Raw genomic sequence first — 12,916 nt, 5'->3', positions numbered from 1 at the left:
TTTAATGTAATATATTGATGCCTTTAATTTATTTGTTATATTATTCCGTTGTTTTTATTGTTATGGTCTTTAAGGAAAAGGATGGGTGTTTTTATCTTCTAAAAGAAGAATTTGTCATTGACTTTCTCTGGTTAAAAAAATCAAGTTGTATTTATTAGACCAGCATATCAAACCAATCACAATGAAACACTTAATCAGTGTCAAATAGTGTACCAGAAGATGTACCAGACCAGCTACAGTCATTTATGGTATTTTCAGTCTTAACCAGGGATTGTTAGCTTTGAGTGTGTGTGTGTTTGTATGTATGATGTTTTCATATTGTTTGTTGTATGTCCTAGTTTCATGTTACAATGGTCAGAGGTCATGTTGAGAAGGTCTTTGCGTGTTTTCTAATAGTGCGTTTTTCTACTTATTTTTCCTAAAAGCAACAAAAGATTGAGTGGGCTCACAAAATGATGTAAAATTGAACGTTTACAATGGCTCTTGATCTTCATATGCTGAATGTGTTATAATGAAGAAGGGATGGAAGAGGAGAATGGACTTGGGGGTGATGAAAGTTGATTGATTTGATCCCAAAAAAAAACAGCAACAAAGATGGAGAATACAAAAAAGAATGTATAGATGCTGTGAACAGACACTTTTCTGTAGAATGAAGACTTGTAAAACCCCACTTTGTTGTAACAGAAGCACACTTCACTGTACAATACAAAGACAGAGAAAATGTTTCATTTTGAAACATATCAAATAGTTCATATTAAAGATGATCCTCTAAAATGTCTCTCCTAAGAAATAATCAGTAAAAGGTACAAAATTCACTATTGCTAAGAACCATTGATGCCAGCGGTTTTATTTGTAGTATTTATGTCAAACATTTCAAAAGATGGAAATCTCATTTTGAAATTAAACCCTTCAACAAAGTCTTTATAGGGACAATGTATTAGACACAAACACAGTATTATGTTGCACAAATGAAACAAAGTGTTTCACAGTATTTCAAAAGCAACAGTATTGTAATCACATGTGCTTTTGATGATCAGCGTTCGGATTAGTCCGTGGTGGCTGCAATATTTCATAATTCAATTTCAGGTAAATCATTATTTAGTATAACCTCTCATCCATTCCCACGACTCGCGCATTCCATCATGGTGAAAATATAGCACAACTTTTTTCATGTTGTAACGTTTTTTGGTATTAAACAAGTGATATTTTCTGCTTCATTAAAAAACAGAAGAAAATTGTGTTGGCATGTGTTCTTTTTGTACAAAAGCAGCAAAATAAAAAAAGTATCTACATTTAAATTTGTTTTTATTTACAATGTATTCAAGTAAAGATATGCTACAGTAATAAACTACTTTTGCATCAGAAATGCCCCAACTCCCAACATCACTGGGTCAAAGTTAAGATTGTTCTGCATTTGTAGCAGATCATTACAATAGAAGGACACAAGTGTGACAGGAAAGAAGGTAGAGAATTTAATCTTCAATATCGTCTGTCCAGTTCTCCTGTTAGCCTTTCAGAGGAGTAGTCTCCTTTGGATCTCCGTCATGTAAAGGAATCTTGTTATTAGTGTGACAGTTGATGCATCCTCTCTGACAAGGACAGAAAATAAAACAAGTCAACACAACATTCACAGACTACATTTACTGAGTCAGAGCATTAAAAAACAATGTTAAAAGGTAAATTCATAATGTAGAGAGAAACTTATCAGTCAGTCTTCTGCAGATATGTTATGTGTTGATTTGATTTGTTACCTTCCACAACAAGAAGCCAAGCATTGCCAATAACAGGAGTCCCACAATGACTGTCAGGAAGATTATCCACCAGGCAACTTTGGTGAAGTATTTAGTTTTTCTCTTGAGGAACACAGTCAGTCTTACCTGTGGACAGTGGTGTCATATGAATGTGTTGTTGTATATTAATAGGAGACCTATGTAAACACTTGAAAAGCAGAATGTATCCAAAAGTCAAAGATCTTTGTGTGCACTGTTACATTCAGGTACATCTTTAGCTATAGAAACAGGCATCTGTATTGTATTGTTTGCTATATGATTTAGGCGAGACTGAAGACATAGTCCACTTTATGATTTTATTGTTCATTAGGTGATGATTTGAGGGTTACACTATTTGGTAAAATGTCCATAATTTCTGGAAATGATTACAAGAAACTTGAGCTATATCTCAGGTAAGGAACCTTTTGTGTGGTGATTTTATTAGTAGAACTTTGTACCGAAGACAGCGGAAGTTATTTGTCTGCAATATAATGTAAGCAAGTTTTGTTCACTGTCTAAATCCAAAGGATAGATAAGTTGAATAACATAGCAAGTGTTTGCATAAGTAATTTCACAGAACCTTTGTCCCAGGCTTCTCTGATTTAAGTCCGATATTCTCTGGAGAGTTTGTTAAGTCGAGAGCAGCATCCACAACAATGTCCAGGTAGTTCAAAGAGCTGTAATCCTGAATTGGAGAGGCAAAATAAATGACTGAGTGAAGTTTACATTTATTGTTATAGTTTTGATTGACAAGCTTGCCATAAAGAAAGCAACAAGACACTATCTTAGCTGAGGAAGTCTGGAATAAACTAAAGTCTCATAGTATACGTTTTGATTTATGTTATAAATCTGTCATGCATTGTATTATGGAAGATAAATTGCCATCCAAACATACAGAACAGATACAGATCATTATGGATATTGTATGTTTAAAACTGTGGAAAACAAGATGTGCTACGATAATACAGCAGATTGTATAACTGACATCGTAGTTAAACAAATACTTGCTGACCTGTGGAGGAGAAGTCTGGATAAATCTCAGTGCCTCCCCCTTGAACATACTGGACTTATGAAGACAGCACTTTATGAATTACTGGACTCTATATGTTCTTTATGGATGTTTTTCACTTTGGCACTATGTACTTTATAAGTAATTATTTTCTGAATTTCAAAGGTGATTATTTAAAATAGAGCTATAAATCAGTCTGAATATTTCTTATATCTTAAAGCAACAGCACTGAGGCATTTCAAACATATGTGAAGAAAGTATTTTACATAAATGAAGCACCTCTGTAAAAGTAGAATTCCAGAGGCGAGAATGCAGAATAATCAGTGCGCTACTGTCAAGGCCCACCAGAGGGCAGCGTATCTCCACACACTTCAGTCCATCTGAGCAGGTCTGCGGAGGAGAGAATAATAAGCCAGTGGTACATAATAAATTCACTGATAGACAGACTTCAAGCCAATCAAACCACCAAACTCTCTTGGCAAACCTCCTTCTCCATAAATGCTGTCTTAATCACAAAAGAGCAACAAAGCCAATTGAAGTTCAGAACAAGAAAATACAGTTACATTTAGAGTAGTTATCTACAATCTTCATTTTAGAGCTTGATAATAACAACTTCTTACCAAGGTTTTGTATTTTCTTCTTGTCGGCAGAAATGTGAAATCATCAGTAGAGAGGGCTTCAAGCTCAGCTTCACGTCTTTTCCTTGAAGGGTCATGCCAGCCCTTGATATCAAACATTATTAGACTACATGTGTGGTATAAAGGCATTGCTTTAATGTTGAACAATAAAACAAAAGATAGAGGTTTACATGTTTAAGTGGATTGATCTCATTTACAGGTGAGCAGGGGACAGACTGCACCCCTTCATTGCTGATCTGAGTCAAGTAAAGTAGCCATTTTCCTACAGAATTCTCCTTTGGCCAATAAATATTAAGTGATGCATTGGCAAAAGATTTCAGTGATCTGCCCAAATTTGTTACCTGTTAGGAGAAATAGAAATTAAAGAGTTTGGTTGAATTGAAAAAATGTGGAATATGATGCACATACATAATACATAATATAATATAATATAATATAATATAATATAATATAATATAATATAATATAATATAATATAATATAATATAATGAAAAAAGCATCTCACCTTAAATTCATATTGAACCACAGCTCCAATTTCATCAACTGTTTCTATGGCACTTTCACCTTGCACATTTTCACCAAGTGATACTTGAGAGGGCCTGGCTTGACTGAAAATAAGGATACACCTTGATGATTTAAAACTCAAAATTCAATGTAGGGCTGCAAATAACAATTAATATCATTTTTGATTAATCTGAGGATTATTTTCTTGCTCGAACAATTATTTAGTCTATAAAATGTAATGAAAAATGTATCAAAGCCCAAGATGCATCCTGTTTTGTCCCAACCAACAGTCCACAACTCAAAGAATTCTTTTTTTTTCTTTTTCTTTTTTTTTACTCAAACCATTTATCAGAAATGGTTTTACTTTTCTATCATAGAGGACTAAGGAAACCAGTCCATTTAAGGAGCTGGAACCAGAGAATTTTATCATTTTGTCTTTAAAAACAATTCATAACAATTAATCACTTATAAAAATATCAAAAATGCTTGTGCTCTGGTGTGAAAAGGACAATTAACCACTTAACAAACGCCCCTGTTTTTTATGCTGTTAGCCTAAACGACATGCCCAAGTTGTGAGCAGCACAGATCCCACATAGTTTGAGACTCAGAGATGTGTCTGGTATCATTGGAAAGGAAACACTCTCAGGATTCTTGTAAAAGTGTCTGTGTGATTCTGTGACTTACTGACAAACAGTGGCAGAGGTTACAATGATGGGGTTGTTTACTCGCCCATAGGTTTGCCTTTACAATGACATGTGTACAGACATTCAGGGACCTCTCAGCAGGATATAGACACAATGAGGCCACAGCCACATGTCTTGGCTTCATGCAGTCCAATTTGGAGTCAAAAGACCAAAAGATGAATTTTTCTGAATTATTTTTCATAGGTATGTCCATGCGTTTTCCTCAGGTCCTTTTTGGAGACTCCAAATGGACACTTGGTTACCAAAGCTGTATAACCGCAATCAAACACCTATAACTTCACATCCCCTTTGCCTACAATCAAAATCTTGGTCTCTAATGAAAGCTGACGCCATATTATTATTATTAATATTATTATTATTATTATTATTATTATTATTATTACATATAACCATATTTTTTTGTTTGGCCATATCTATCTATCTATCTATCTGTTTATTTTGCTATAAGTCATATGTTAAGTCGAAGAAGAACCAACCGTGTACCAAAATGCCGAGTGCGTAATGATATATGGTTCAACTCTTTTACGCACAGGGCGCACGCCGGTTACGCTTGGAGTTTGTTTATGGACAGCCAAACGTAATAGCTTAGTGTCATACACCGTTGGAAACCTCTGATTATTGGCTAAAAGGTTATCAACTTCATTTCACCGAATATTTCCATAGGCTAGAACAGCAGTCAATCAAAGCCATGTCGCCTAATCCTAAACACCGATTGGCTTGTGTGTGGTGTCGTCAGAAGCAGGAGAGGCTCACGGTCGTAAACATCTAGTCACGTGTACTCTGAGATGGACGTGCAGGTCAGGAAATGACGTAAACGGACCGTTTATGGTTTGTTATTTGTGTTATTACGTTACGTGTTGGACTAAATACATGGACATATTGAGGAAAGTATTTCGGTTTTATGGAAACGGATTTCATATTTCACAAGAATGGATATTTGGCGAGCTGTACAGAAAGTGCTGAGTCATAAGATGATCGTTGTGGATAAAGGGAAGACTTTGAAGGTATGTAGGCATTATAGCTTTTCTTACTTAGCTCAGGGGCTAGCCGAGCTAATCGCTAATACTATTACGGCTGTGAGCAACCATATAAGTCGTGAGTGGTCTTGAATGAATCAGGACAATCTAAGCTTTCCAACGATGTACGGCATGAATATATATGTTTAAGGGTTGGTGTTTAAAACATTCAGAAGAACTTGTGGCTACCACCTAACATCCGTCTCGTCCCGTAGACGGAACAGCGTGCGTTAAGTGGTTAAAACATAAAACAATTATTGCATAAAATAATAAATTATAAAGTCAGTGATAAATACATAGCAGAACTTACCCATATATTTGCAGATTCAGTTCAAAAATAACTTTGGCTAATGCCTCGACTGGTGGTATTGTCTGCACACTTGTTCTACATCAAAATAAGAGAAGAATAATCTATAATCATATACACCACACTGATCCATGCCTGCTTTTCACTCTTGTCAGCCTTCTTACGTTTCAAGTTGCAGGGTGACGTTGACCTCTTTTGTACTCAGTGAGATACTGTTTGTTGACATGAGGACATAAAATGTAACCTGAAATGAGCAAAAAAGCCACAATATTACACATACGTATGATGATACAAACAGAAACTGAAGAATGGCACTCACTTCAGCATCTCTATGGAGTGGGTTTCCCAGTTCGCAGTCTACAAATGTTCCATTTTCATTGGCTGAACATGTCACATGTGTTTCCTATGGATACAAATAGACACACATAAATATACAAATAATACATAATAAATAAGCAAAAACACACCAGACACCATCTAATAATCCCATTAATGCTATACACCACAAAATCTTTTTCTCCTTTCAGGCTGATATTTCATAAATAATTTTGGGTATTGCTCTTTCAAGTTTAAAAAAATAAATATATATATACTCACTGATGCTGTATCATAGACAACAGAGGTGTAGCGAAGAGTATCTGGGAGCCTGATGACTGAGTGACTCTGGTGTGCGTCATCTCCGTTCCTGTTAGTCACAGTGATCTCCAAGGCTATGTCTCCATCAGAGGGAGTGATGACTGCAACACCATCCTCTCTGAAAACATGACATAACCCCAGATACTGTAAGTAGATGCAGTTTGGGTGCAGATAGTTGGGTTTTGGTCACTTGTATTGCTGTTTCTAGTAGGACCCAAAATAGCCACATGATTTAGGGTTATGTTTGTTTTGGTATTCTTTGTTTTTAACTTACCTGGCCAATGATTTGAAAACATCTTGACCATTTTGTGTTTTCCTGGAACAGAACTTGTACTGTAACTCCAGGTTACTTTGGCAAATGTTGTCGCTGCCACAGCCCTTGTTTATTAAGACAATCTGTGAAAAACACAAAAGTGAAAACTAACATTTTAAATTCTTAAAACTGAGCGTTGCTTGGTCTCAAACACAAAATACATTTCCACAGCTTTGATGACAGAGATGGACACATACACACTCACACATGTATACCTCTGAGACAGTTGTTTTCTGCTGGTAGAGGTTAAGGACAGGTGTGAGGTTGGTCAGATTATCACTTGTCCTTGTCGTTTGACTGGAGTTCCATAGAGACCAGGTTACAGAAACAAGGATATTGTGCAGCCTGTCTTTAATATTTCGCTGCAACAGAAGAATTAAGTTCTGGTTCAGTGTGACACTGACTAAAAGTCTAAAATTCTTCACATACCCATTTTACTTTAATTCCTTTAATTTACAGTAATACAGTAATAGTGACTGTCTAATATTCAACATTTAGTTTTATTAATAACTTTTTATTTTTGGGACATTATACAATGACACAGTACCAGAAGGCGGAGCTTGGTATCAGTGCAGACTTTCAACCCCTGGCGAGGTAGCTCCAGTTTTCCTTGAGATGAACCCATTATGCGCATTCTGGGAGGAAGTCCTGATTTTCTCCTCCCAGCATCAATCTCAAATGTGTAATTGAGTACTATGGAGGTGCATATCAGATTACATCAATACCAGTGAGATGTGAAAGATAAAAATTCTACAAAATATCAGCAATAAAAAACCTTAAATTCCAAAGAAGAAATATGACAGTGAAGATATTTATGGAACATACTCAGTTTAGGGTTGAAGGACGTCAGATGTGCTGTGTAGGTAAAGCACGCCTGCACTGAAAAATCACTGCAAATGTTTGTGGTAAATACAACATTTTTAAGGTTTAAAAGTTTTTTAAGCAGTTAGATCATATTAACATTTATTTTTGTACCTCTTACCACGTGCGTTTATCACATTGTTCCTTTGAGATGTCTGTTTTATTTGGTGTTAGCTTTAGATAGCTGCTGACACTGACCACTGGCCTCGCTCTGTAACAGACACAACAGACAAACTAGCACAGGAAATATACAGTTACTCAACCATGAGTCAGAAGATTTCATCCCAAGTTAAGTTCGTTCTTCAGAGATTAAGGTTTCAGCATTCAATAGGATGCTGAACGCAGTGTTATATTACAGTATGTATGAGTAATCGCCAAGCAGTACAATATGTCAGACTTCATAAACAAAAGTTGACTGAAATAGGCAACTCCTGGACTGAAACATTCATAAATATGATTTTCTTTTTTAAAATCTATCTTTATTTTTGTACTATGAATTGTAAATTTACCTGTAAACAAATACAGAATCTGAGAGCGACCCAACAGCCAAATCAGGGTACTGATTGTCATCCACGTCCAAATTGCCAGACAGAGAATATCCAAACAAAGTGATTTTTTTGGATTCTGATGAAAGTACCTTTAAGATGTCAAAAAAGTTTCAAGCATCATGTTTTCAAAATTTTGCTCATATTGTTGACTCATACAATACAATGTGAATGGAGCTCGATGAAAAGTTAAACTTCACAATGTCTACAGGTTTAAACTGGTCTCCATAACAATCCCCACAACACCTCACCTGTGCTGGCTCTGGGTTGATGCCATCTAATGAGCCATAGTAGAGGTATACTCGACCAGAGCCATCATAAGGTGCTCCCACAGCAATATCTATCAGCAAAATTGAACATAATGTTAAATATGATGGTGTAGAAAGAGGGTTACACTGTAAATTAGGGACAAGAAATGGTATATTTATATATATATATATATATATATATATATATATTCTAAAACTGCTTTTAAAAATCATGTTTTTACTATGCTACAATATTAAGCATAAATACATCATTCATTCTATTCTTTTGCGTATATCAGATCAAGGGGAACAAATCTAAATTGGACGCTGCTTTAAAAGTCTCTGCTAGTAAAAGTGAAAGTTGAGTTAATAAATTTTTCAAATTTATAAATTTCGAAAGTACATGTCATAAAGATACACATGCTTTAAAGGAAGAAAGACATCTGTCGAACTTTAAATGTCTCGGCTAGCAGCAGTGAAAGTTGAGTCGCTGAGTCTCACTACTCAGTAAAGCATCATAACCTTCATATCCGTCTTGATTGATGTCTCCTATGTTTTCCACTGCAAGGCCAAACATGGAATCTTTATGTCCAAGAAGTTTGACGGGTACAATCTTGTCCCAGTTTTTTCCTTTGTTGTTTATGTAGATATAGACTGCCCCTCCGACCAAACCGTCTTTAACAAAGAACTCGGGTGCTCCTACTGCAAGGTCCTCCCACCTGGAAACAGAAAAACAGAACAAAAACAACACAGCAAGACAACAGTCTCATAACATGATCAGGGAGCTATGTTTGTTTTGGCAGAATACTGAGGTAGTGATATGTGGTGTTTTTTAAAGGAGCTGCAATGTTTGCTATGTGTGTGTACAGCAAGATAAATCCATGAATAATAATGCAAATAAAGTAAAGTATTATAAAGTAAAGTCAAAAATATTCATAACTATATTTTAGACCAGAAGTGTTAAAACTCTGTAAAGATTTACTCAGAAAGGATGTATGTTTGTTTTTCTCCACAATATGAAAGAGGAATAAACAACATAATTGAAAATATGTTAATTATATGTATATTGTAAAAAAAACAAAAAACTGTTGAGATATCCATAATGAAAATCCTTTTTCTTTTAAGGTCTTGCAGGAAAAATGTCCACAGCTTGTAAAATGGAGAGGTTCAGTCTCTATGAATCATAAATGTACTCTTTGGAAATGTTGATATTCTGATTGATTTAAGGTCAGTGTGTGACCAAAACTTACCCGTCACCATTGAAATCCACCACTGCCACAGCATAGCCAAAGGAGGAGGCCAGGCCCGGGCCAGAGAGGACTAACTCTACAGATAAACTTCTCAGTGCCGCTGGATCCACCTTAATAAATGTCACTTGGCCGCTGTAGCCTCCTCTGGGTGCCCCTGACACAATTGTCAGCTCACCCTTCCTGAGGAGGGCCATTCCTGAGTCAATGGAAAATCCTGCAGGACAGAAAAGGAATGTGTTTATGGAAAATGTGTACCTTATTAAGGAATAAAGTTAGACTTGTTGGGCACCTCACTATCCCAAAGTCTCTGACCAGAGTAGACACTCACCTAGGTAGCTGTCTCTCTTTAGAGGTATGAGTTTTGTGTTCAATGTGTCTATATTCCCAGTTTCACGAGCGTATTCGCTGAAGATGCCCAGGTTCTCCAGGGGCTCCATCCGTACGATCCCTTTAAACAGTATCACATAAAAAAATACAGAATAACAAAATTTAGAAATATTGCATCATCCTGAGAATGGCATTGTAAGGAAAGTTATACACTTTTAATATTGGTGACTAGATATCATAGTAAAAGTCAAAAAGAAAAGAAATGAAGTCTTGTTATTAATCAGCATACTATATATTGTCCATTTTTCTAATAAAACACTGAAGGTGCTGCTAAATGTTTTATTTTACCATAGAACAAAAAAGTAAACTAAATGAAATGAATAAAAATGTTTATATTGCAGGAAAAAAGCACATTTCGTATTAAGCGTATTGCAAACATTTAAGGTTTTAAAAATGAAATTCTACATAATACATACATCTGAATGTTGAACCCTAAATTCATCTATTTTCCTTAAAAATTTCACAGTGAAAATATGTGAAATAAGCCTGCTGTTAAAAGGCACATACTGTACATATTTGCACATTTTGGCTGATTTATTTTACCTTTCCACAGGTAAGCGCCTGGTGCTCCAAATAACAAAGATGTGTTGTCTTTTGCAAATGATGCTCCATGACCCTGCTGGCAGTATGCAAACCACTCGTGGTTCATTGAACGTCTGGTTAAGTGTTCAGAATCACAAACTACCCTCCTCCACGTCCTGTCTTCCTTCCCGACCTGCAGGTCATCTCCTAAGAGGTAGCACTGACCCGTAACAAGGCGAGGGTTGTAAGGGCCTGGGCTTGGACTCCACTGCTGGTAGCGATGAGCACAGGTCTTCAAGGGAAGAATAACAGAATTATAAAATCTGTTAACTGTTTTTTTTTTCTTCTTTTTTTTCTTTGAATGTGGAGTGTTTCCCTTACCATTACATTTTTACCAGGACCCTGGCTTGTCACTCTAACTCCCATCCACTGGCCATTTATGCCATTACTCTCAAGGAACTCTGGAAAAATTTGAAGGTTAAACTTGAACTTGAGTGTCCATTGAAACATACACAATGACTCATTTAATCTCTATAGATAAAGCAAGCTGTCTGTATGCTTATCATTCACGTATCCCTGATAGACTTCACACTTAGCAGGTGCATTGTTGGGGAAAAAAGGGAGTGTCATATTGACTTTGGTGCAATTTGTCAGTGAAAAGTCAGTGGAAGTGCTCTAAAGAGAGAAAAGTAGACAACGTAAACAGAGCTTTTAATCAAGAATGGACACACTCACTGTCTCTAGACAGAAAGTGAAGCAGTAGCAGCCAGTTTAGCAGATCAGCAGTGACTGACTATGCAAGAGGCCTTCAGATACATGGTTGAACATAAGTTACCCATGATCTAGAGGTGCTGGTAAGATGAAGAAAAAAATAATGAGGAAAATTAAGCCAATACTTCCACGAGCAGTTCAAAGCCAGAGCAAACAGGCCCACTCAAATCCAAACTGATGGCACAGAAAACAGGAACGATCTAAGAGCCCAATATACTAAATCCACTTTATCTTAGAATGCACATGATTTTATTTTTAAAGGCAACCCTTATTTTAATTAAAATAAAAAAATAAAATGTATTTACTGTTAGAAGCTTTTTCTATGCATCAAAGTGTGCGTCAAACAAAGAACAAGCACATTTTTGGACAGGCACTGCACTAGTCAGGAAAAATAGGCAAACACACCTTCATTGTTGAACTCAATGGGCTGACAGTGGTCAGATGTTTTAGTAAGATCACATTGATAGACGACACCTGTAACATTTTCTTGGTTCTGATGTTTTGATCGAGGAGCTCCTACCAGCAATCTGAGGAAAAAAGACATGCAAAGCAGCAAGATTTGACTTAATTTTGTGAAACTTTATCAAATATCTTAATTATGCTCACAAGTTCCTTCTTCTAGGGTTCAGCTGCTGGTGGAAGGCAACAGAAAATCCAAACAGGCTGCCTGGATCTCCATTTATCTGCATTACGTTCTGGGTATCCAGGTTGAAAGCTGCAACATTTAAGGTCTGGAAGAGCCAGACAGTCCACAGATACACCAAATACCAATGCTTTGTCATTATGTTACAGAGTAAAGTAATCCGCTCTTTGTCAAACAGTGCTCGTTCTCTTTGAGAGCACAGAGGAAGTGTAAACCCTCATAGAAAAGGGATTGGCCCTAGCAGGTGCTTACTGGCTCTTTGTAGACAGACAGACAGGGTGCGGTGGCAATAAATGTATCTCTACAGCAATACAGCTGCAGAGTTCAACTTTATGCTTTGATAACTACAGTTAATATTAACCAGTCTCTGTTTTGACGGAAGTCAAATGTGATACACACCCAAGTCTCTTCTGCTGCCAGTCAATAATGGCTGGTTACTGAGAAAATTAAATGAGGTCATGCATGCCTTTCACTGATTCTGTAAAAAACAGTGCAAAAGAGTAAACATGCACATGGCTGAATATCCAGAGAACTTGTCTTTCTTAAATCCTCTTCTCAGACAGATTTATTGGGCACTCCTCCTGACCTTTTGTTCAGCAACACCCTGCTGTTCATTGTAATCCTTATTATAATCTATTTTAAGTACCATTTTATACTAGAAGGTAATTAATGCAATTTTTTGCCATTGCAATGTATAAAAACTGACAATAACACAACGTTGCAGCTCTCGTGTGCACAATTTAATTTTAATCCAAGTCAGATTGACATGAATCAGTGATAGCAATTGTTCAC

General features: G+C 36.3%; 1 protein-coding gene across 1 annotated transcript; it reads right to left on the bottom strand.

Annotated features, from left to right (window-relative positions):
• Positions 1-557: 557 nt before the first annotated feature.
• On the bottom strand, positions 558-11,549 carry LOC128362810 (integrin alpha-6-like). The gene is made up of 24 exons (XM_053323662.1): positions 11,546-11,549; positions 11,092-11,171; positions 10,732-11,002; positions 10,130-10,249; positions 9,802-10,015; positions 9,074-9,270; positions 8,555-8,643; positions 8,268-8,395; positions 7,880-7,969; positions 7,723-7,787; positions 7,445-7,590; positions 7,113-7,259; positions 6,859-6,980; positions 6,546-6,702; positions 6,268-6,351; positions 6,113-6,192; positions 5,952-6,026; positions 3,923-4,025; positions 3,584-3,757; positions 3,399-3,503; positions 3,058-3,168; positions 2,350-2,454; positions 1,752-1,877; positions 558-1,589 (listed from the first exon to the last, which is right to left on the bottom strand). Exons 1-24 carry the CDS (start codon positions 11,547-11,549, stop codon positions 1,506-1,508), a joined length of 2,877 nt encoding a protein of 958 aa, XP_053179637.1. The 3' UTR covers positions 558-1,505.
• Between the last annotated feature and the right edge of the window lie 1,367 nt (positions 11,550-12,916).

Source organism: Scomber japonicus, chromosome 8 (assembly GCF_027409825.1).
Source record: "Scomber japonicus isolate fScoJap1 chromosome 8, fScoJap1.pri, whole genome shotgun sequence".
Classification (NCBI taxonomy): Eukaryota; Metazoa; Chordata; class Actinopteri; order Scombriformes; family Scombridae; genus Scomber; species Scomber japonicus.
This window is presented reverse-complemented; position numbering and strand designations above follow the sequence as displayed.

What these genes read in the sequence shown, in the direction of transcription:
- LOC128362810 (XM_053323662.1), bottom strand. An exon ending in AGGCGCTTACCTGTGGAAAG is followed by an intron (nt 10,250 to 10,731) that starts GTAAAATAAATC and finishes TACTGTTTAAAG; the next exon opens with GGATCGTACGGATGGAGCCC. An exon ending in GATTCTGTATTTGTTTACAG is followed by an intron (nt 7,970 to 8,267) that starts GTAAATTTACAA and finishes TGTCTGTTACAG; the next exon opens with AGCGAGGCCAGTGGTCAGTG.